At 37.4% G+C, this 23,255-nt stretch overlaps 5 protein-coding genes across 7 annotated transcripts; 3 read left to right on the top strand and 2 right to left on the bottom strand.

Annotated features, from left to right (window-relative positions):
• Window positions 1-659: 659 nt before the first annotated feature.
• Window positions 660-4,582, top strand: LOC145230543 (proto-oncogene tyrosine-protein kinase Src-like). Of its 2 annotated transcripts, XM_080095983.1 has the most exons (6): window positions 660-798; window positions 2,233-2,355; window positions 2,540-2,690; window positions 2,977-3,075; window positions 3,398-3,543; window positions 3,936-4,582. In XM_080095983.1, exons 2-6 carry the CDS (start codon window positions 2,272-2,274, stop codon window positions 4,023-4,025), a joined length of 570 nt encoding a protein of 189 aa, XP_079952109.1. In that variant the 5' UTR covers window positions 660-798; window positions 2,233-2,271; the 3' UTR covers window positions 4,026-4,582. The 2 variants fall into 2 exon arrangements, with proteins under 2 accessions (XP_079952109.1, XP_079952110.1); XM_080095984.1 differs by lacking the exon at window positions 660-798 and having other exon boundaries at window positions 2,238-2,311.
• A 74-nt stretch (window positions 4,583-4,656) lies between these two features.
• LOC145229700 (growth factor receptor-bound protein 2-like) lies at window positions 4,657-6,476 on the top strand. The gene is made up of 3 exons (XM_080095034.1): window positions 4,657-5,093; window positions 6,024-6,060; window positions 6,368-6,476. Exons 1-3 carry the CDS (start codon window positions 5,045-5,047, stop codon window positions 6,474-6,476), a joined length of 195 nt encoding a protein of 64 aa, XP_079951160.1. The 5' UTR covers window positions 4,657-5,044.
• Window positions 6,477-7,031: 555 nt separating this feature from the next.
• LOC145230165 (protein-tyrosine kinase 6-like) lies at window positions 7,032-15,066 on the top strand. Of its 2 annotated transcripts, none has more exons than XM_080095542.1 (13): window positions 7,032-7,181; window positions 8,455-8,625; window positions 8,978-9,152; window positions 9,640-9,923; window positions 10,390-10,594; window positions 10,663-10,763; window positions 10,978-11,124; window positions 11,659-11,814; window positions 12,290-12,435; window positions 13,040-13,156; window positions 13,457-13,610; window positions 13,893-14,027; window positions 14,228-15,066. In XM_080095542.1, exons 1-13 carry the CDS (start codon window positions 7,091-7,093, stop codon window positions 14,455-14,457), a joined length of 2,112 nt encoding a protein of 703 aa, XP_079951668.1. In that variant the 5' UTR covers window positions 7,032-7,090; the 3' UTR covers window positions 14,458-15,066. The 2 variants fall into 2 exon arrangements, with proteins under 2 accessions (XP_079951668.1, XP_079951669.1); XM_080095543.1 differs by lacking the exon at window positions 7,032-7,181 and adding an exon at window positions 7,719-7,816.
• Window positions 15,067-15,767: 701 nt separating this feature from the next.
• On the bottom strand, window positions 15,768-16,814 carry LOC145229699 (uncharacterized). The gene has a single exon (XM_080095033.1). It carries the CDS (start codon window positions 16,812-16,814, stop codon window positions 15,768-15,770), a length of 1,047 nt encoding a protein of 348 aa, XP_079951159.1.
• Window positions 16,815-17,514: 700 nt separating this feature from the next.
• On the bottom strand, window positions 17,515-22,921 carry LOC145229698 (tyrosine-protein kinase Fyn-like). Its single transcript, XM_080095032.1, has 14 exons — window positions 22,684-22,921; window positions 22,517-22,609; window positions 22,378-22,452; window positions 22,205-22,298; window positions 21,897-21,992; window positions 21,563-21,666; window positions 21,309-21,440; window positions 20,784-20,942; window positions 20,476-20,606; window positions 20,074-20,199; window positions 19,565-19,715; window positions 19,147-19,278; window positions 18,747-18,892; window positions 17,515-18,353 (listed from the first exon to the last, which is right to left on the bottom strand). Exons 1-14 carry the CDS (start codon window positions 22,874-22,876, stop codon window positions 18,297-18,299), a joined length of 1,689 nt encoding a protein of 562 aa, XP_079951158.1. The 5' UTR covers window positions 22,877-22,921; the 3' UTR covers window positions 17,515-18,296.
• Between the last annotated feature and the right edge of the window lie 334 nt (window positions 22,922-23,255).

Here is a 23,255-nt window from a genome sequence, read left to right as displayed (position 1 = left end):
GTACAACTCCACTCGGGGTACAACCCCACTCGGGGTACAACCCCAACTATATTAAAGTCAACTCCTTAAAAGATAGAAAGTTTCGACAACATATTACCTTACGGAGTTGCGCAGGTGGCAAAAAACGTTAAACAAAGAACCAAGCATAACAAAAAGGTGCCGCTGTAAGTCCAATATTTATGCGTTTCTACCAAAACAATAGCCAACTGTTTATTCCGAAAACCGACGTATACTTTGATTCTGCAGGCCAGTATGCTTTGTCAGTTTTGAAAAACCAAAACAAAGTGCTGCACTATATCATTTTTAAAGTAAACAACGACTACTTTTTGGAAACAGGAATACGTTTCTGGTCATTGATGCAGCTTGTTTCATATTACACAGGTGTGTTTGAACAATTTTGGCACGTTTTACATTTGTGCTGTATTGCAATTTGCAAATAACTAAATATTAAACATTTTGCAGAGTTACACTAACGTAACTTCACAAAAAAACTAAACGTAAATAAAAAAAAACGTACAAAAACCGGTTTTGACAACAGACAACCCCAGACAATATGTTTCAAAGTTTCAAAATTCAAATTCAAATTCAAAGGTTTGTGCAACATGTTGATTGTAACATGGGTATTTTCGTCCCTTAGTTTAATTACTGTACGACTTTTCTTAAGGTAAACTATGTGGTGTGATCGACGTGGCAATAAAAGAAAGTAAGGTTGAAGAAAACAACAACAAAGAGTTTATGGACGAAGCAACAACAATGACTGCACTTTACCATCACAGGATCGTTCAGTTTTAGGGCCTGGTAATAATGTTTAAAAGTTGTGGGTGTCGACTAGTAGTGTTAGATATGATAAAGCACTTGGTCAAACAATCGTTCAGTTTAACGCCTTCTGTATGCTCTGGCTAATTCATTAGATCAGTGTTTATTAAATAAGCTGCTCTTAAAATGGATGCCAAGAAAGCTGTTTGTAAATCCCTGCAAGTCCAAACACAAAAATGCAAGGTGGCGGACAAAAAATATGGCGTCACTTTATAACTACAGGAACTCAAATTCAAAGCCAGTTACTGGGGTGTCGTGGCCTATAACTACACTAGCTGCACGGTCAATGTCTTGTCGCCATCTGCACTGGTGAGAGCTTGCTGATAAAACAGTGTACACTGTTTTAAGATGTTTACAAAAAGTTCCAATTCGATTACATATAGATAAAAAAAACTTTCAAAGAGCTGTTGCAGTGTTTAAAACACTAACTGTGGGTTTTATAATATTTTAAGCGTAGCGTAATGGATAACAATACTTCCAGTTAATAATGAACACGCGCAACCCTTAAAATCGCAGTTCATAAACGGAAACTACCACAGCAAACTTTTGGCCAACTATCAGCAGGTTTAATCATATGACAGTCGCCTTCTGCTTCTACAAACGTTTACTTTAGCAACCCCGGTTTTGTATGGGTTAAATTAAACTTGTATACTTCGATATTTTTAAATTACGGGGAAAATACTCTTTGACTTCCAGTAATTAACAATAAACATACCTTATATTTGAGAACGTTTAGTATTTCAAACTGCCCTATTGAACGTTTATTTTACAAACTTTTCAAGCTACCATAGTTATAGCCGTTTAATACCACTTAATACGGTATAAATAACATTATTTGTAAGACTGACACATTAAATGCATTTGCAGTTTGCTCAAAATGAAAATGCACAATTCCAATACAGTTAACGGTTGTTCATCTAAATTTCTAGACAGTTATTGCTTGCATATAATCACAGCACAAAAGCTAAACTAACCTTATCAGAGATAAAGCAACCTCAGCACGAGAGACGGCAAAATTTTACATCAGAAATGCTTAGCATATTTGTTTTATCCTAATTTTCTCTGATATAACAACAAAATAAAGTAAACAAATGATCTGCTTTACATCAGACTGCAGCAAATAAGTCTAACAAACTTGTAAACAAAACAAAAACAAACATGGCGGATAAAAAGTTTACCCTAATTCTATTACCGTAATTCTAGAACGTAAAAGCAGTCAAGCGTAACAGCATTTCTTTGTTATTGTTTGCACCATTTTAAAACCCCATGAAAACAATGTATTTATTTTTTTAAGTAAACCAACACAAAAATAGTGGATATTAAATTAAAAGTAGGTTTTTCAAATAAGGAGTTTTCATCTAAATATATATTTTAAAGTAAGGTCACTTTAATACAAATATTTTTTTTAAATTTAAGGTAGCCGAAAATGGAACTTTACTACTAATATCGGAGCTTATGTGTTGCGGAGATCTTTTGGGTCATCTAAAACGGCAAGGTGAAAATTTTGGATATGTCGAACAAGTTACCGCAATAATACAGGTAAATCATTTACAGAGCCAACTTTGAAGGCATTTTATGCATAAACTGATTATAACAACAGGATCGTCCACAATAACGTACTGTATTCACTACGTTTAGACTCACTGGTAGTTATGTTAGCAGATTGGGCTGGTAATTTGGTAATTACAAACAATGTAATGGACTTAGCTAATTTCGTTGACAGATTGCAGATGGTATGGCTTACATGGAGTCAAAGAAATTCATTCACTGTAACTTGAGGGCAGGTAATATTCTTGTTGGGCAAAATGCAACGTACAAAATTGCCGATTTCGGCCTAGCAAGGTTCATAGAGGAAGAAGAGTACTGTTCAAAAGGTAAGTTCTAACACTTGAAACCTATAAAATTAACTTCATCTGGTACAGTGGAGGTATTCAGCCGGTTCGCACCGGTTCTGTGGAATCGTCTCACGAAGTTTTATGAGATCAGCGAACCGGTTAGCATCACTAGTTACTGTCAATGGACCTATTGTAACAGCACCGGCTAAAAAATATGACTTTTGTGACAGAACCGCCTGACAAAAAATTTAAATCTCATCACTGATCTGGTACATATCACCCTGCAAAGTTGACTGTTGTTGTTTATTCGTGACTACTTGTAAAGGTACCAAGATTCCTGTTCGCTACTCACACAAATCAGATGTTTGGAGTTTCGGAATCTTGCTTTTAGAAATTACAACCAAAGGAAAACGACCAACTGCCGGTGTGCAACATTACACATTTTGTGTAACTTTCCTAAACCATTGTAGGCTACCCGAAGTCATTTGCAGTTCTAAATGCAAAACAGCATCGTTCCACAACATTACATAACGTCAAAACCCATTAGAAATCGCAAGAATATAGCAATGTTACCGAATTTGCAAGCCGAAGGCTGCATTCAAAAACGCAAGTTTTGCATTTTAGCCACTACCGTTGTCACTGTAATGATTTCAATGAAAGGCTTACCAGGCGTATAGTAATGGCTTTATATAGCTGCAACTCATAGCGGTGTTTTCTTTTGAAGAAAAAAATTTGAAACTTTTAAGGCATGGGAAACGCACAAGTAAAACAACACGTAATCGACGGAAACTTTCCCGAGAAGCCAAACGAATGTGATGACGTACTTTATGACATCATGACCAACTGCTGGTCAAAAACGGCCGAAGAAAGACCTACCTTCAGTATTTTAATGGTAATTTTTTGCTTGTTTGCAAAAGTTTCGGCACTGTTTGCACAAAATTGAACGTTACTACATTTAATTTTTATTTGCACTCTGTTAGTAGCAGTACATTGCAGTCAAGCCAATTTGTTTTTGGGAGAATAGCGAAACTTCTTCCGCCAATGACTAACTTGTTCAAAAAACGGAGACAGAGTTCAACAACTGACTAAACTAAGTTTTGTTGCTCTGCTGGTGCCGGTTTGTAGCGTCAAGCTTGATATCGCTATTGTGTTGTCAATGCGTTTGTCGGTTTATAAGAAATTTGTTTTCAAGATATGCCATTATCCTGATGATGGCGTCTCGTATGGGACGTCGAAACTGCTACAAGAGCAATTTTGTTCACTAACCTTTATTGTGAAACACAGGATCTTCTCTCCTTTGGCTTGCATGACGAACCAACATTCGAGAATGAAATCCCTGGCACACAAAATTGCACTGGCCTGGGACCTGCATAAAACAGCAAAAAGATCGAAAACCAAACCTGTGAAGTTGTTTAGCCATAGATTTTGCAAATCACATTACGGTAAACTTGCTTGATTCTGCTTATGGTCTGTGCTGGGCTTTATTAGTTGCGCCTTTTATTGTGTTATGTTACTAATCCAAGACGTAATTGCTCCAATCCTTACGTGTATACTTAAGCAAACAATTTCACAGTTGGATTATGATATTACGCCATAATACAATCGATTCAATGTGCTGTCTGTGGGTTTCAAAATTTTAATGTGTTTCCCGTATTAAAAGTGTTTCGCTTGCTTTAAAACTGTATTTCGCTATTTCAATTTATTTCGCCTTTCTCAAACATGTTTCGCTTTTTAAATGTGTTTCGCTATTTAAATGTGTGTTTGCTATTTAAATGTATTTCCCCTTTTAGATGTGTTTCGCTTTTTTAATGTGTTTCGCCATTTAAGTGTGTTTCGCTTTTTCGATGTGTTTTACGTTTTTTGCGTGTTTCAGACATGTCCGCACCGTATATTTTGAACAATAATAACAAGTATTCTATCATAGGTTTGAATTCGCGCTACCAGTTTCATGTTCTTGCTACATAAGCGCTTAAGCGATAATTAATGCATAAAAGCGAGGGCTAGACTTGTCTGATAATCATTTACATTACGAAGTGCCGTGTGATCGTAGGACGTGACGTAACAAACGAACACGTTACATGCAAACAAAGGCGACTGGTTTATCTTAAATAATTTGGCTGTAGAATAACTATAGTGTCCATCAAGAAGTGTTGTTACTTAGCGAGCTGCAGGAACAGTCAGCCGTGGGCACTGTGGATTCTATAACAGCCGGAAATAAGACGTCATCGCCTGTGCGGCCGTTTAAGCAAAGAACGCATGGCTATGATAACAAGGAAGTCTCCTAAAGGTTGCGTGTTATACTCTGCATGGTGGTTGGTAAGCGGGTAATCAACATAAGCAGACTTATAAGGTGAAAACTGTGATTAAGAAGTATATCGAGTGCCCTAAAGAACATGGAAACTGTGCCAAAGGTCGCTGGTTCCGCCGGTAACCATCTATTAGGTAAGTAAATGTGTTTTAAATAGGATTGAATTGATTTTTGTTATCGATAGGTTTTGAAGTTCCAACGTAGAGCTCGTAATTTTTTTTCATATGTTTTTAGTTTGGTATAAATATTTTTGTGATTTTGAACACCGAAAAAAACAAGAGCATGCAGAAAAAAGATCAAAGTAAATCTATTTTATCTACTTCAAATAAATTTCAACAAGATTATCAGTTGTTATAGTTGGTCCAAGTCATTACGCTGGCGCACTTGCTGTAATACACCCCAGTGAAAAATACTTAAAGTTAAGTTACTTTTAATCTGTTTGAGTAACTTTTAATCTCCAAATTGTCCATGCACTTTGCCATGGAACAGCTAATAGCAACCAACACCGGAAGAGATAGTGATTCCAAACTAGCGGGGAAACAATGGTGTTACGTCATGGGTGATTATGCGTGCATGAGTTTCGGTGTAACGTCAATTCGACTACAGCCCTGCCCTTGTACAGCACTGACTTTTACACAAGCATGGCCTAATACGTTTTTTTTTCAAACCGCTTTTTGTCATATAGTGTCGGGTATTAGTATTGATCCAAAGGTTTTTACTTGGCGATAAAATTACCAATAGGTCGCTATGTACCGTATTAGGGATTATAAATCATTTAAGTCTTAAGATATATTGGAGTGCTTAACAACTATAACTGTATATTTTTTGTTCGAAAGCCGCAAAGGAAACGGTCAGTAAAACTTACCAATAAATCTAAAAGACGCCTGCATGGTCACTTTGGGGTCAAATCTTATAGCCTTACAAATCAGCATCATGCGCTTGACCTAACACTAACCTTCCGCCTGTAAACGAAAAACAATGGGGTATTAAGGACACTGAACTACATGCGCATGAAAATATGTTTTGATAATGCTCCATAATTTCACATTGTGTTGTTTCTTTAGATACAGAAAAGTGCAAAACACCGTTAGAAAAGCAAAAGTAAGTACCATTTGTTGCTCATTGAACACTTTTATTTCCCCCTATTGGCCTATTCCTAAACCAAAGTTGTCAATTGTATTCTAACTTTAAGGAGTAAGTTTGGTAGGCTTTGGGAGTAAATGCAGCAGTACAATACAAATATAAGATGTGTGTGCGAAAGAAACTTAATGGCATTTTCATTTTTTTAAATCTTTTAAAACGAAAGAGAAAAAGTTGAAATTATCTGTCTTTACGATTACGGTATCTTCCACAAATGTTTGCGTGTTTTTTTTTTAATTATAAATACAAGCACCTTGATTTTCCTCAGATGGTATTTTGGCAAACTTGGTCGTGCAGCTGCAGAAGAATGCTTGAATCATAACATGAAAGTTGGCACATTTCTTATTCGTGACAGTGACTCCACAGTAGGCAAGTGACGACAGTAAGATTGTTTTGACTATGACGTAATAACAACACATTAATCGCGTCATTGTTAACGCATACTACTGCTGGAAACAGAAAAGGTTACGTTATAGACAGAGTGACGACAGGGCAAGCAATTGTTTCCTTGTTTCCAGGAAAGCACATGAACTCTAACCTAAGGTTATCAGGCATAAAACAGAGCATGAAAGTAAATAATGTTACATACTCCACTGGGCTTTATGACACAAGCGACTGTTCCCTATACCCTTGCCCTTATAAGCGTTCAAGTGAGCGTAATGCAAAAGCACAGAGCAAAATGCATGTACGCACCTATAAATGTGATCCATCAGACTACATATAATACCAAAAGCATCAAAATAAGGTTATTTTACATATCTGTATTTCGGCTTTAAGCCCTAAAAGGTTAACATTATTTGCACTTAGAAAAAAAAAACTATTTCGCAGCACACTTGGAAATCCTTAAGCTTTTACTACACTGTTAAGATCCATATGCTCCAGAGTCCATGCTATACTTGCTTTTTGCTATTCTTAACCATTGCGCTTCGCAGGCACATATTCATTATCTGTGTTGAAACAAGGCCCGGCAGAAAACAACGTCATCTCACACATGAAAATACACTGCGTCGAAAACAAAAGCTACTGGATTCGGCAAATTCGTACTTTTACAGATCTGGAAGCTCTCGTTGAATATTACATGAGTAAGGAGCTAATTTGTAAGTTTTTAAGTTTCTTTATGTAGAAAGCCTTGATGTACTTGTGCGTTTCCTGCCTGCCAAAGGTCTGTAAACTAAAAATACTTTTAGGTTAATATTACTGGAAAACACTAAAAATGGATGCGTCCATAACTCTTATGATTAGCATACCAGCCCATGAATTGAAAACAATAACATGTTTTATGTAACAAATATTCCAATTCATATAACTGCTGATGTACAGGTAAATATAACAGCCCGGTTGTCCAAAACGCCATTGTTATTACTATTTAAAATAATTGACCTGTATATTGACAATGTCCATTAGTTTCCTGCTAATTTCACTATCACTGTACCAATTACAATAACTGCGCAATAAACTGAACAAGAAAATATCAAGCTTAGGGCATGCCAACCAAACTTGTAAACAGCTGGAAACACACCGCTTAAAAACGCAGCCTTTGTGACAAAAGCGCCGATTGCTCAAAACGGCGGGAAATATGCAGGTGCGGCTTTCGTGCAATTAAGATAACGTTCGAAAACGTTTTGTACTTCATCTGGGAACACTAAGGTTTACTTCGAAACTATAAGTCTAGTAATGCATGTGCATTGCCCGGGGAAGTCGAATAAAACACAACACAGTGAGTATTGAATTGTATTGTGACGGCAGTAGATTGTGAAATACATTAGTTTTTGTTGTAAAACGTTTACGTAACCTATGTCATGTCACACATGACTCATGTGTACCGATAATGTCAAATCATAGAAGAGCAGCGTATTGTAAATGTTATGTTTAACAATGCTTAAAAACAAGGAGGTGTAACTAAAGCTGTCAATACAGTTTAATGTCTACACATGTAAACCCGTGCTAGGAATTCCAAATCAGCTTTAAGCAAACGCGTGTTAAAAGCAAAAAAAACATTTAACATAAGTTTCGTTGAGAAAAAGGTTTAGCCGAAGTACTTTTTATTCTTAGTCGTTTATAAATGTCAGGAAAATGTTTGAGCTATACGGTATAGGGTGGTACATAAACGTTAGAGTTTACCTTTAACAAGAAACCGAAAGAAACGCAGTAGAAAACACCTGATTCAAAATGTAAATTGTAGTATGGCAGGCCTCTTACAGGTTTTTTGTAGGCCGTGATCGCTGGTCTGCATGAACGCTTCAGTGCTAACTCCAGTAATTAATGTACGTTCATCTTTGAAGTTGAATTAATTACCTTTGCTTAAAGTAACAATTAGCAGAGAATTGTTATCCGTCATGGTATTTTGCATTTTAGCAACCAGCAACGATCTTGGAGTCCAACTCTCTTTCCCGTGTCCTAAAAATGAAGACGATCCGGCTGATGCAAGTGAAGACGATAATAATGATGAAGAAGAGGAAGTGGTTGCAGATTTAACACAAGATAGTGATGGTGAAAGTGAAGCACAAACTGAGTCTGACGGCGAAGGTAAAAAACGAAGCGAGTTTTGGCTATAGTTGAAAAATATTTGTACATTGTTAAAGTAGATCTTAACCTCTTACTCAAAAATTTAATATTAACCTGATCTAAACCGGAGAAATGGATTAATATGAAAACCCGATCGAGTTAACCAAGAAATAAAATCATTTCTATACGCTTGTACACAAAAAATCGAAACACACCCAATTTTGAAAACATTCTCGAAAAAGGGGTAAATTCAAATGCCAAAGTGGTGAGTATGCTCAAATGTGACCAAGTTTTTTTAAAATTCCAGCGCAAATCTGAACCCGGCGCGGCTTTTTTATTACTGATTAATTGGTGCTTAAACGCTTTTCTGCAGATGGCATAAGGGGAAGTGGTTCTCCTACATTTTACATCATTAACCATGTTGACGAACCGGAAGATTCGGATTGGAAACCAGCTGTTGATGAAAGTGAACCGGTTCTTCTCAGCAACAGGTTAACTGCTAACTCCCTTGAACTTCCTAAGTACGTTAACGTCCAGCTCAAAAACAAGTAAGTTAGGCTAATATGTAGTTTGTGGTTGGTTTAAGGAGATTCAAGCAATACTGCGTTAGAAAGGCAGGACCATTTTTAAGGAAGTGACGGTCTGTATTTGTTGAAACACAAAGTTTGTGAACTTTTGTGCTCATCGCTTAAAGCAAATCAATGGTCCTATATGTGTGGTCTTATGAAAGGCCCTAACAATATTGAGCTGATTTTGCTTATAAAGCGATACAATAGCACTGGAACAAATAACAAGCAGGAAAAGCTGCGCCACGCTGAAACCGGATGGAGCCTGAAACAATGGAGGGCCTATGTGTCAAAATATCATTTATTTTTAACCATGTTAGTAAAATTTTAATAAAACGAATAACTGTAAAACAACTGCATCTCGAAATTATTTGCAAAATATTAGAAAGTTTGGCATTACCGTTTTTTAAACCCTAAATATACCACGCTACAGCTAATAGAGAAACATAAAATACGTTATTCTCGACAGACCGCCCAGCGAAACTGTTGCCCCGTCTCCTACTCGGGCAGCATCTGTAAAATCAGAAAACAAGACCAACAAGGAACAAGTGATTCTTCAACCAAATGGACAAACCTTTCAACTTCAAAATACTGCCAGTAGTTTTACTCCCGCACCGAAAAATAATTTGGAAAGAGACCAACCCAATCAGGAAAATGAAACTGAAGTTCAGAATCCTGTAGAGGATGTTACTGGCGCAGTAGAGAATGGCGTCGAAAGTAGCAACAACAGTACATCAGAGCAAGATGACAACGGTAAGAAGATATGGCCAAGTATCATGTGTGTGCATTGCTCGTATTGCCATAGAACGTAGACTTTCAATTACCCATTGTTCCATGAACGCCATTCAGCAGGGTAAAACAAGGAACACCAGCACATGCGAATCTGTCAACTGTAATGCAGCAGAAAGTTGTCGATTCATAATGCATTATAGGCCAGTCTGGTAACCCATGAGACGTTTATTAACACAGCATGTTCTTCTTTGTTTATTTTTACTGCTTCATGAGAATATGGAGACTTAATACCGTGTGATTGTTAAAACAGCAGGAAAGGTTTTTTTGTAATACGGAAATTATGTTTTGCCAAGTTAATTATCTTGGCCTTACAATATTAACTTCACATATAAACTTATTATAGACAGCTGCTTTCTATTTATGTGCTTGTTATATTTTAACCTAGCACAATCAATTCATTTGTCCAAGTCAAATGTTTTATTAAAAGATCAAGCCGAAACTCGACCGAAAGAAGTCGAGTCTGAGTCTATGCTACCGATTGACCCCCCTGCCATATCACACGTGACTCGCTCTCAGCCAACCGCAGACCGACCTACAGTTGAGGAACGAACTCCAATCTCAACCCCTTCGGAAGCTGTCACCTTTGCAAAGCGAATGGCCCAACGTTTTGCAACCGAAGTGAAAAACCAACCGTGAGACGAAAATCATGATTGATATATTCATATGATTGCTTGTTTGTTATTGTGCTTTGGATCTTTAGATGGTATTTCGGCAAAATCGGGCGAGAAAGATCGGTTACCGTATTATCAGCGCGTGGAAGTCATGGAATGTATTTAGTGCGGGATAGTGATTCAACAGCAGGTATTTGCACGTAAAATAAAAGTGTAAACAAAGTAACTGAATAAACTAATTACTGCTCTTCTGGCAAATGTAGGCTACTGTTCGTGTGACACCATGCGCATTAAAACATACATGATGTCCTTTGCTTGCTACAGGCAGTTGCTTAGACATTCGACTAGAAGTTAAATTAAGCAGGAAGCCTAAAACCCACACACTAAATTGTTTGTTATTTTAGACAGATACACCCTTTCAGCGTATCATGGAGACAAATCGGACTACAGAGTCGCCCACTACAAGATTGAAATGACAGCAGGGTTTTGTCATTTAGGCAGTTCGGCCTTGCAGTTTGCAAATATTGCTGCCCTTATAACCTACTACACAAGTAAGTATAAATCGCGGCTAGTAGTAATGGTTAATAAACTTTTGATAGGTCATTTCTTCGAAAAATGCTAATTATTTCCGGTCAAATGTCATTTAAACTTTTCGTGAACCGAGTTTTCAGATAACGTTCTCAAATCTAGATTATTTAGTCAGTATAAGGGAAGTAACCGTACGTATGTGGCTCTTATAATGACCCTATGTATACAACATCCACAATCACAACGCAAAACGATGCACTATCTTACAACAAACTGTTTATGTCTTTCTTAAATACATGCTATAGTGGGATTGAAGCCACAATAAACCAGTAATCCACCGAATTTAAATAGTAAGTTCGGACTGGAACTGTAATATCGCCAGGTCATGCTATTCGGTGCTTCATAGCAAGGTAAATTTATTTGGAATGCGAATGTTAAACAATTACTGTTGCTAAAATGTTTATGTATGTACTGTACTCAAGCTTTTCGACAGATAACCAAATTGTTATACGTGAACGTCTTTATGTATAAATAAACTTTTTTTAACACCAATTTAGATCATCAACTCAGTCCCAAATTCAAGTTGACTGTTCCGTGTCCGAAAGATGCTCTCCGCCAATCAGGAGAAGCCATGAAGGAGCTTGACAAATCGTCCATTGCTCTCGACCGACAGATCGACTGCGGGAACAACAAGATGAAAGAAATGTGGCAAGGTGTGACTTATACGTTTTCAAAAGAAAAAATATATACCTGAGATAACTGTTCTGGCAAATGTCGCTTGGATACCGATGTTCAGCAACAGTATATAAGCATAATTAAGGTACCTAATTAAGGTAGGCATTTAGACCCACCTATGTATTATTCCTTTAGCTAACAAAATATTACGCAAGACGAACAGGTCGCAAATCTTGTAAGCCTTAATTGTGAGTACTTATATCTTTTAAAATTAAATGAGGCCGGAATCCGTATTCTCATACATTAAAAATATAGTCAGTAGATACCAATACCTAAAGGTACCTTAAGTGGGCAAAAAATATATTATGTTCAGAAAAAATGTTGGCAGTTTAACTTAGAACAACTGCTTAAATTGATATTGTTTATATGTCAGAGTGTTTAAACTTACATCAGAAAATTTCTGGTCTGTTAAGGACCAAGGCAATTTTGTCATAGTGCTATTGTCATGTTTAGGTGTATGGGAAGGAGTTATGGACGTCTCGGTGGCCATTGTGCGCAAAAACAACTGCGTCTTGGGCAGAAGCCGGCGCGGTCACGTGGATATGCTGAACAATTTGCAGCACAGGAATATAGTGAGCTTCTACGGTATCGCGAAAAACGTAAGAACAGTTTTCCTACGTATTGTATTCCTAAAAAAATTCAAATCTTGCACAGTAAACCTGCGTTAATCCGGACCCATATGAACCAAAAAAAATGTCTGAATTAGAAGAAGATCCAGATTAACCGATGCCGATTAGTTAAAGCCTTACCACATTACAAATCAATACCTCAAGTTTTGTACGAATTAGGCGAAGATCCGGATTAACCGAATCCGGTTTAACCGAGGTTTACTGTAATTTTTGTTGGCATGTTTACAGACTGCATGCTTCTGCAGTAGCATTAATATGTGGGCCCGTATTTTGGTCTCGGCCTTAAACTTATTAAACTCCTACTGAAAATAAGCAGTCTGAATAAAGTTCCGTGGGATGTGCGGTTAAAAGCAACAAATCAATAAACACCTTGTCCAGATGCACTTTTACACTTTAAGAAAATATACAATTACGACGTAAATGTGACTAATTAGTGACAAGCTGACTACGAATCTATACCGTTTTTTCAATTAAAACAAACCCCAAACCATGGCCCGAATCTAGTACCGATTCTAATATAAGAGGTTTATTTCTCATATCCACGTTTTGATGGTTTTTTTTTATCTTTTTGTAGGATGTCCATGACAAAGTCTACATAGTAACAGAATGGATGGAAAAGGGATCGCTGTTAACCTGCCTACAGCAGTCTCAGTTCTCAAACTTTCTGGAGAAAGTTTGCATCGCAGAACAGGTGAGCAAATACTGCATGTACACACGAAATGCGTTGAAAACTTGACCTCCCCCTATCTAGACAAATTCCTTATTGCTCTCAATGCCTTGCCTTGTTTATATCCAATAAAAACTTAAAATATTTTTGGAAACACTGGACCTAGGCTTGGAAGATATCTATACTGCAATATCTAACTCCTTTCTACACTGAAGAAAGCAACAGTCATTTTCGTTTTTGATCTTAAAGCACATTATCCCACATCTTCAGTTGTCTGTAAACTTTAGATTATTAAGCTAAAAACCAGGAAACGTTTGTTTTCAGATATCCGATGCAATGTTGTACCTTCAAGCGCGCAAAATAGTTCTCCGTAATTTACAAGCTCAAAATATCGCTGTAACTAAACATTCCGAATGCAAATTGTCCAACTTCGAGACAGCTGAGTTCCTAATCTCCGAAGAATACAATTCCACCGAAGGCGAGTATATGCGTTCAAATAAGGAAATCAAACTTAAAATTCAATGGCATAAGTTGAGAAACAAGTGCACAACGTTAGACAATGTAGAGCGCAAAAACTGGGCAGAATTGATGTATGGGCTCATTATGAGCAACGTATTAACGCCTTGCCCGCTCACCGAGGATATTAAGTTTGAAACAAGCATATCGCGCTTGTTATACGCCGAAATGTCCATTTAAAAGTATTAAAAACTTTTCTTGTTGATATTTGAAATGAAACAATATTTTTATATCCAAATTGTAGAACTGACGAATATTCCAGCAAAATGGACCGCTCCTGAAGCTGCATTTTTTGGCAAATTCACGACAAGTTCCGATGTTTGGAGTTACGGAGTTGTTCTGTACGAAATCTTCACAGATGGCAAAGCTCCATACCCAGGTACATGCCTAGGAAAGTTTAATAGCAGTTTACAAGCGAGATTTTAGCTCAGTTCAAAATTAGACTCGCCCAGCTAACGTTATATACATAAGTTACAACTATTCCAAACCAATACAAATACGAATTTTGAAGCCCTAATGTCCTCCTACATCAATTGTTGCAGCATATTATGTTAATTGAAACACATGATTTAAACGCAGATATGGCACCACTGGAAACTCTTTTCCAAATCAAGGAAGGTCAACGTATGCCTCATCCGACCGATTGCGATTGTCCGATGAGCGCTTACGAGCTTATGTTTCAGTGCTGGCAGGAAAATCCCCAAGACCGACCTACGTTTAGAGATCTACGCGAAAAGTTGAAAAACTTTTACACGACGACCAAAGTCGAGTTGGTTGTTCTCAAACACACATTCTCTCTTTTGTCGTAATTAATCCTATGCTCAGAGGTTTTGTTGTTAAATAAACCTGCTAATTCCCACAATCACTGTATTTATCGAAATGGAGCTGTTTTTTGTTTATTTTTATTTTGTGTTTTTGAATAAACTTGTAACTTATGTTTTATCCAAACTGTCAAAAAGTTCACCCACTTTTTTGCTTTTGTGCAATATCTTTTCGATTCATTGTGTATTACAATGCGAGCCTTTGACAACAGCATATAGTTTTTCTTGTATATAACTTATTAATGTACCCTGCCTTCATATGATTGTAGTTTCGTTCGTTTTTTGAAAAAACGTTTTGTTGTTTATGATTGCTACTTTGAGCATTGCACAAGAAAGTAAGCATTTTTGGCAAAGAATGCCCCAGTTTGGTTTAATGTAAAACATTGTACGTTGTCAATGCCCAAAACATTTTGCTCGTAATGTTTTCCATCTCCAGTAGGGGGGCATCAACGCCTGAATGCGTTTTGCTTACAATAAGCCTGTTAAGCCGCCTGCCTCACTGTAACCGTTAGATCTTTGTTTATTTGACTTCTCAACTTAAGAAAATACTGAACAGGCGTTTCGTTCACCAGGTTACATATTTAATAAATTATTTCGTTCAACTGGTGTAATTCTAAACAAAATACTAGTTGTTGTGTTCAAGAACTTGTATTTTTGCTGACGTTTCGTCCACCAGAACGGTAGGACTTCTTCAGAGCAATGAAACGAATAATACAGCGGGCACAGAGACGACAATGTATGGAAACAGCGGGATACGATGCACAATAATTACATTAGGACAAAGGCTTTCCGTGAAGAGTTGCGTGTGCTACAAAATGGCAGAGCGTAACTAATGCACGATATTTGATGGGGAAGTCGGACGCAAAATGTCACGGAAAACTGCGCTGAGGTTTTTGCCATCGTTACGATTTAAAACATTTGAATTAGAATTTATGAGGCAACTTTCGAAGACCAATCTTTTCGACCAATTCGGTTCTTGTTTCAAAATTTGGGCATCGTTCCAATTAATGCGGTGGTCGCATTCCAAAATGTGTTCGCATAAGGCAGACTTGCTAACATCCATGTTTTTGACAGCCGCTTTATGTTCTTTGAGGCGTGAATTTAGATTTCGCTTAGTTTGGCCAATGTATACCATATTACAATCACGACAAGGGACCTGGTAAACAATTCCTGTACGATGTGCACGAACACTGATCGATACCTAAATTACACATCGCACCATCCTCGGCACCAAAAGCTTACGGTCGCCAAACACTTTACAACAGAGCCAAGACACACATGCGGGAAGCCGTTATTCCCTAACACGCGTGCAATGTTCTTGCATTCGTGTTTGCGAAAAGCCGTATCCCTGATGTGTGTCTTGGCTCTGTTGTAAAGTGTTTGGCGACCGTAAGCTTTTGGTGCCGAGGATGGTGCGATGTGTAATTTAGGTATCGATCAGTGTTCGTGGGTTTCTTGTAAATGTTTGTGGTGAGCTTTTGGTCTGGCTGCCTGGTGACAGCCACATCCAAAAACGCAATGGTATCGTGTTGTTCGGTTTCCATGGTGAAAGCTATTGTTGGTGATATGGTGTTCAGGTGTGCGTGAAATGTGTTTACCATGTTACTGTCGATAATGACGTATGTGTCATCCACGTACCTAAGCCACAGACGTGGCGGTGTGTGGAAAGTTGTAAGTGCCTTTTGCTCGATGTGTTCCATGGTGAGATTAGCGAGAATTGCTGAAATAGGCGAGCCCATAGGTGTACCAAAGATTTGTTTGTATATTGTGTCTTTGTAAGTGAAAACAGTTGCGTTAAGGCAAATCTGTAATGCTGTGCCTATGTGTGAAAGTTCTAGTCCGGTGCGTTCGTGTAGTGTTGTGTCGTGTTTGAGTTTGTCCAGGGTGATCGAGAGCGCCAAATCAGTAGGAACGGATGTAAACAAACTGACAACATCAAAGGAAACTTGACATTCGTCCGGTTTAATGTTAAAATCAGAAATAGTTTCCAAAAAGTCCAAAGAGTTATTGATTGTATAATCGGAAAGACCAACGCTAGGCGCAATTATGGCAGCTAGGAATTTTGCTAAATTATAAGTTGGCGAGTTCACAAATGAAACAATAGGTCGTAAAGGGTTATTAGCTTTGTGAATTTTCGGCAAACCGTAAAATTTTGGAAGCAGACCGTCCGTGCTTCTAAGGTGTCGGTATTCCTGGTCGGTGAGATAGTTGTCCGTTCGAAGTTTCCAGACGAACTTGTTTAATTCCCGTTCTATGCTTTTTAGTGGACTTTTTGTTAACCGTTGGTATACAGCGCTGTCGCCCAGAAGCAATTGAGCCTTCTGTTCGTACTGCTGTCTGTCCATTACCAACGTGCAGTTTACTTTGTCCGCTTTTAAGATCGTTATCGACTCGTCCTTTCGTAGGTTGCATAGTGCGCGTGTTTCTTCCTGGGATAAATTGGGTTTCGGCGCCGTGGAGTTCGACAGAACCTGTGCGATCCGACTCCTAGCCAGATCTGCGGCAGCTGCGTTAAGAACATAAAGCGGCTGTCAAAAACATGGATGTTAGCAAGTCTGCCTTATGCGAACACATTTTGGAATGCGACCACCGCATTAATTGGAACGATGCCCAAATTTTGAAACAAGAACCGAATTGGTCGAAAAGATTGGTCTTCGAAAGTTGCCTCATAAATTCTAATTCAAATGTTTTAAATCGTAACGATGGCAAAAACCTCAGCGCAGTTTTCCGTGACATTTTGCGTCCGACTTCCCCATCAAATATCGTGCATTAGTTACGCTCTGCCATTTTGTAGCACACGCAACTCTTCACGGAAAGCCTTTGTCCTAATGTAATTATTGTGCATCGTATCCCGCTGTTTCCATACATTGTCGTCTCTGTGCCCGCTGTATTATTCGTTTCATTGCTCTGAAGAAGTCCTACCGTTCTGGTGGACGAAACGTCAGCAAAAATACAAGTTCTTGAACACAACAACTAGTATTTTGTTTAGAATTACACCAGTTGAACGAAATAATTTATTCTCAACTTAATTCAACCCATCGAGTCTCGGAATAGTTTCAAAAGCATTTTTTCACAAGCTAGCACAAGTGCGATTAGTAGAGATTGGATTAGAATCCAAAGCTTGTGATCACAAAACTGTTGCTCCAACTATTTAGCAATATTTTACGCATAGGTTTTTATTTAGTTTGCGATCGAACGAACGATCAAATATTTTCTCCGTACAGTGGAAAAATTTCGAATCCAACTCAAAATGACGTAAACAATACATGGATATTCAGTCACATTATAAACCTTGCAGAAGCGTATTGTGGAACGGTACAAATGTATTGCACATGTAAAGTTCGCTTGCAATTATCAATATTTCACTGATGCAAAAATTTGTAAAAGCAAAAAGTCTACAGGCTGTAGGCTACATCTTACACAACATAAGACGAACAAAACATAAAATACTTTCATGAAAAGTAACGCTCGACTTAATATATCTTTGACAGTATAAATACGACATTTAAATATGCTGTGTGACCAACAAAAAATTTAAAAGTTAAGCATTGAACTTTTAGTTGGTTTTAGTTGGCTCACGCAAAAACACAACGCAACTTGTAAGTATATAATACAAATGTGGGTTGTGTTTCTCATTTTGGGTAAAATCATAAACTAATTTAAAACTCAGGGGGGCATTAGATATCAAGATGCTGAAGACAGTGCATACGGTTTCGACCAGTTATTAGTGCAGCTGGTGACAAAATATGAACTTACGTATAATGAACTTCAAGCTTTAAATGCAACAAAAATAGAAAAAAAGAACATTCGATGCCAAGTGGTCATTTCTAGTCGTTGTCAAAGAACGGTTCGTCGAGTGCAGAAAAGTTATCGCAAAGAAATTTCTGTCAAAACATTTTGAATAAATCTATGCAACATTAATCTTTAAATCTAACTGTTTGTAAAGAATAAACTCATTTTTAAGTAAGTAGTAAGTCATGGTAATTTTAAACCGACCTAGTTGCGTGAATGGCAATATCTCACCTTCGATGGAATTCGAACCCACGACAACAGCATGAATAGGTCAGTGCTCAACTAAACGAGCTAGATAGTTTTGCTTGGTTTATTGTTTTTATTATGTTTATTGTAAGACCGGAAAACCTGCTGTAGTAGGGATTTGATTTAAATGCAAACTTTCATGCAGTGTTAAGTAGCGACTTTCGTCGATACAAAGACTGTTTTTTATATATTTTATCACTGGCAACACGTTTTTGGGGACCTGATAGGACGAAACGTACCTTGATTGAGGCAAAGTTGGGTCTATCTTCCATAGCTTTTCCCCAGCATTGCGACATAATGGTGTAAAATAAGTCGTCACAATCGTCTGGCTGCTTCAAAAACTCTCCTTTTGTAACATAGTCTTGTATTTCTTGGTTCGTCATACCTGTGTGGGCAGAAATTGAAATGGGTGCATTAGACAGAAGCGTACATAAGTAAACTTCGAAGCGTCCAATTAAACCGTGATTACTTCCTTACTATGTAAAAAACTAAAATATGTATTTTTTTACGGGGTTCGAACCCAGGATACTCCAGGGGACGAATCCCGATCTGTTTTTTTATATCTGTACATGGGTGAGGCGCGCCAGACCATTCGGCAAGTTCCTGTCCAATTTAGGTTGTATATTCTACCACTCTCACCTGGATACAGCACAGCGCCTTTGGTGGCCACCTCATACAACAAAATACCGTAACTCCAAACATCGGCTTTGTGAGAAAACGTATCATGTGCTAATACTTCTGGAGCCGCCCACTTCACTGGGAATGTACGACCTGGAAAAAGAAAGGTCAAAGGCGAAAAACAAAATTATTTAGCAAAATGCAACACAGCAGAGTCACATTTTATTATTTTTGTTAATACGCAGGACTAAAATGTCCAGACTAGACATTTATTCTTCCTTTATACAGGCTAATATTGTAGATTAGATTTTATTTTGTACATTAAACGCCGGCGCACATAAAAGCGTTTTTGACCAATATTATTTTAAAATGTACACAATTTTTTTTCTCCTAAAAGCCATAATTTTGTAAAAAAAACACGCAGTTTTTTTTGTTTTACCTCTGGCAACGTATTCAGGGTCTTGCAAAAACTTTGACAAACCAAAGTCGGCAATTTTACAAACGAGATTCTCTCCAACAAGAACGTTGGCTGCTCGAAGGTCGCAATGAATATATTTCATCGCTTCAAGATAAGACATCCCTTCTGCAACCTGAAAATGTTTACTGATAAAATAGGAGTCTTCTTAACAGAAACTATTGCTTTCTTTGGTTTTATTTACAATACTTTTATATTTTAAATGTTGAAAAAACACGCGATTTTATTACGTCTTATGTTGTCATGAGTCACATTACAAAAAATGAAAATTCCAATATAGTTGATCGCTTTTTAATGTAAATTCAATCAAATTTAGGCTAAATAGCGCCGTTTTATAGTTGTGTCGCTAAATGCCCAACAAAAGAAATATATTATCTTAACAAAGACAACTATTCATAAAAAGCTTGAGTTTGTTGAAAAGATGCCGTTCACAAGGGCAGGTTTTTGAATCACTAGCTTAGTGATTCTAGTACCTGAATTGCAACAGTAATCTGCTCCAACATTGTCCAGCGTTCAAGTCCAAGCCCCTCTCGCATATAATCCAGTAAACTTCCATTGCACATGTATTCAGTGATAATGTATAAAGGCTCTTCCGCTACCTGTGGCATAACAAGTTTTAGTTTCACAAGCATTTCTTTACTTTTGTAATTACTTGACCAATTTTATCAAACCACAAAGTTATAACGAATTAAAAGACAGATATATTATCCAAGAAAAAACATACTGTTATAAACTACTTTTCAATATTACATTCGTAAACTATACCCTTGGAAAGAAATTTGCTATCACTTAATGTTTAGTTTAAAAAGACACAACATTCACAAAACTGGAAGTGTTTTTCAGCTACAAGACTAGGCCTATAACTTATATATTACCACGGCAAATAGTTGAACGACATTCTTGTGTCTGAGCTTCGCCATTCGCTCGGCTTCAGCGACAAAATCCTTCGTATTTATTGCTCCTTGTTTAGGAGTTTTGAGAGCCACAATATGTCGACCCCAGCGACCTGAAATTGTGGAATATCCAACATTGCACAATTGATTGGCCAGGTTAAAAAATATTTTATCTTGGGTTTAAAACCGCACGCAAACCAGTGGAGATGACATATCTTGAATGTTAACGAAACAAAAAAAACATAACGAACAAACTTTAACAATTTACTGTGTAAGGATTCTTTACTCACCTTTGTATACCTTTCCGAAGTTACCGGCGTCCAACAGTTCCATACGTTTCACCTCAGACCGATCTACTCGCAATGTGTTTAAACGCAGGGACAAGATCGGAGGAGCGGGAGGTTGTTTGCACGGAGTTATCAGGCGCCCCAGAATACCAGAAGCGTTCTCTAGACAAGGCGTTGGCGTGTAATACAATAAAACGTTAGGTAATGTTTAAAAAGCACAATATTCGTTAGTTACTAATGGTTCAATATGTAAGGTATTGCTGCCAGGCATAGTATCAAGTTTAAAGAGCTCTTCTGGCAAATGTAATTTTATTCCGACGTTTGTTTATCGTGCACTGCACTAGTCGCATTCAGTGTTATTTATCCTGATGAAGACGACCTGTACAGGACGTCGAAACGTCGGAATAAAATTACATTTGCCAGAAGAGCTCTTTAAACTTGTTACTTATGGTTCATTGTTCGGCGGTTTACCGAGGAAAAAATTTGCCACATACCAACGTTTGTAATTGTATACAGATGTTCAAATACCTCGGTAATGATTTACAAGGGCAGGAACATCACGAAAGGTGATTCCTTGTTCAATAAAATACTCTTTGTTCTTGTGAAAGATGAGGTAATGTGATATTTCGTTCGTTTGCAGCACCGAAAGTGAAAATAGACCTGAAAATAAAATAATCAGCTTTAAATCAATATTGCGCAGTCAAGCACCAACGAGGTTCTGCGTTTTTACGATGTTTGCACAAGTCTCTTTGCTCACTGCTGACAACAACGTATTAACATACCTGGTCTGGACAGGCAATCACGAACCATGAAAGTTCCTCTGCTGGCTGGAGCGCGAGTTAATAACTTTTCGCTTTCTTGTCGACCCAAAGCACCAAAATACCAACTGCAGTAATATGAATTGTACAATTGGTTATAAAAAGTTAATGATTTGAGTTTGGTTAGCAAATAAATGTGTGTTTATTGACCAAAACAAAGTCTCCAGTTGCGGTTATGCAGTGTACAAAAGATACTACGTTTATGTTGAACAAAAAGTAACGATAGCCTAAAAATAGTGAACATGTCATACATAAATGGTTCACTGGTACAAATCTTAAGTTAAGATCATAAACTTACTCGTGACTTTCCAAGCTTTCGACAGGAGCGATGTAGCTGGTTGGAATGTAACCCTGCTTGCCATTTTCCAATGAAACAAACGACCATGATTCATTCCTTAAATTACAAACGATAAAAACATTTTTGAGGTTTAGATTTAAATGTTATTTTTAAGATTAAATTTTGGGTTTGATTTGGTCAGGTTACAAGAACAGCATTGTGCTCTAACGTGCTTGCTTTAAAATATTTGTAAGGGGAAAGTTTCAAAGCGTCATAAATAATAAGTAAAAATGTATTTAAAAGGTATACTCTAGTGTCTTTTTACTTACTTCTCCAAAACAATAAGTCGTTCTCCCTTACAGCATTGAATATACGAAGGTTCCGAGACATCAAAGTAGTAAATGGCGTAATACACGTCTCCAGCTGCATAAAATACTTTTTATATATTTAACACGTTTAAACGAAAAAAATGGTTATGTTGCCCTTAAATTCGAAGTCTTACTTGGTTGTGTAACTGGAGGGTCAAAGGCATATTGTTCCTTATTTGCTTCATCTTCTTGGTCTTTTTGTTCATCAACTGTATGAATAATGTTCAAGATTTGTAGTACAGAAAACAAAGTAAGTTAATAATTCCAGTGTACCTTTAGGGGTGGCAATTTTTGTTGAATAATAGTGCCCTTCTGCTTGTTCTGCCTGTAGATTTGTTCTATTTTCGTATTTAGCTTGGTTGGTTCCTAAAAGGTAGACTTTATGTTTAGTACAACCTATATTTTTTACCCGTACAGCAAACGTAAAAGTTTTTGTTTACCAGCTGTTGTACCTCCACGGTTTGAATATTGTCTTTGTTGGACAGTTTGGTTTCCTACCATTTCCATTTGAAAAGCGCCATTGTCCCGATTTGTTATATCGGTCATAACAACCTCACCATCGCCATTGTCTTTCTTTCCACAGCAACAGTTTCTACACCAAATGCATAGGCAGCAAACGTACTTACTACACATGATTGCTCCGTTTATGGCTACTACATGCCTTGTATTCGGTTATCTTGTTAAGCTAATCTGCAAACGTAACTTTATTAGATGTACAAATGGGCCAAACTGTCAAATGCTTAAACCCTTTCTCTAGTCCTTAAACGTGAAATTTGTGCAATCGCAACACACAGTACATAGCCCTACCTGTGTAAAGTCAGACTCAGATAACTTCAGCTGTTTCAAGTTACCAAACAACGGAACGACACAAAGTTCAGCTTGATATCTGAATGGAGTCAATAGAAGAGTAAACAAAGCTTGGGCGGGCTAAAGAAAATGGTAAATCTATTAAACCGATTCATTATTCTCTTTTGCTTGAGTCTTACATTTAAAAAGATAAGTTTAACGAATA

The sequence above is a fragment of the Phallusia mammillata genome, chromosome 5 (genome assembly GCF_965637545.1).
Source record: "Phallusia mammillata chromosome 5, kaPhaMamm4.hap1.1, whole genome shotgun sequence".
Taxonomy (NCBI): domain Eukaryota; kingdom Metazoa; phylum Chordata; class Ascidiacea; order Phlebobranchia; family Ascidiidae; genus Phallusia; species Phallusia mammillata.
The sequence above is the reverse complement of the archived record's forward strand: the minus strand, read 5'-3'. Positions and strand labels throughout refer to the sequence as shown.

Excerpts from the sequence above, each read along its gene's own strand:
- LOC145230543 (XM_080095983.1), top strand. The coding sequence starts at position 2,272 with ATGTGTTGCGGAGATCTTTTGGGTCATCTAAAACGGCAAGGTGAAAAT. Across the intron at positions 2,691-2,976 it reads AGAAGAGTACTGTTCAAAAG|GTACCAAGATTCCTGTTCGC; the intron begins GTAAGTTCTAAC and ends CTACTTGTAAAG. Across the intron at positions 3,544-3,935 it reads CTACCTTCAGTATTTTAATG|GATCTTCTCTCCTTTGGCTT; the intron begins GTAATTTTTTGC and ends TGTGAAACACAG.
- LOC145229700 (XM_080095034.1), top strand. The coding sequence starts at position 5,045 with ATGGAAACTGTGCCAAAGGTCGCTGGTTCCGCCGGTAACCATCTATTA. Across the intron at positions 5,094-6,023 it reads CGCCGGTAACCATCTATTAG|ATACAGAAAAGTGCAAAACA; the intron begins GTAAGTAAATGT and ends TTGTTTCTTTAG. Across the intron at positions 6,061-6,367 it reads ACACCGTTAGAAAAGCAAAA|ATGGTATTTTGGCAAACTTG; the intron begins GTAAGTACCATT and ends GATTTTCCTCAG.
- LOC145230165 (XM_080095542.1), top strand. The coding sequence starts at position 7,091 with ATGAAAATACACTGCGTCGAAAACAAAAGCTACTGGATTCGGCAAATT. Across the intron at positions 7,182-8,454 it reads TCTCGTTGAATATTACATGA|CAACCAGCAACGATCTTGGA; the intron begins GTAAGGAGCTAA and ends TTTGCATTTTAG. Across the intron at positions 13,611-13,892 it reads AGAATACAATTCCACCGAAG|AACTGACGAATATTCCAGCA; the intron begins GCGAGTATATGC and ends TCCAAATTGTAG.
- LOC145229699 (XM_080095033.1), bottom strand. The coding sequence starts at position 16,814 with ATGGACAGACAGCAGTACGAACAGAAGGCTCAATTGCTTCTGGGCGAC.
- LOC145229698 (XM_080095032.1), bottom strand. The coding sequence starts at position 22,876 with ATGTGTAGTAAGTACGTTTGCTGCCTATGCATTTGGTGTAGAAACTGT. Across the intron at positions 19,279-19,564 it reads CCCTGAATACGTTGCCAGAG|GTCGTACATTCCCAGTGAAG; the intron begins GTAAAACAAAAA and ends TTCTTTTTCCAG. Across the intron at positions 18,354-18,746 it reads CCAACTTTGCCTCAATCAAG|AAATTTCTTTGCGATAACTT; the intron begins GTACGTTTCGTC and ends ATGTTTTGACAG.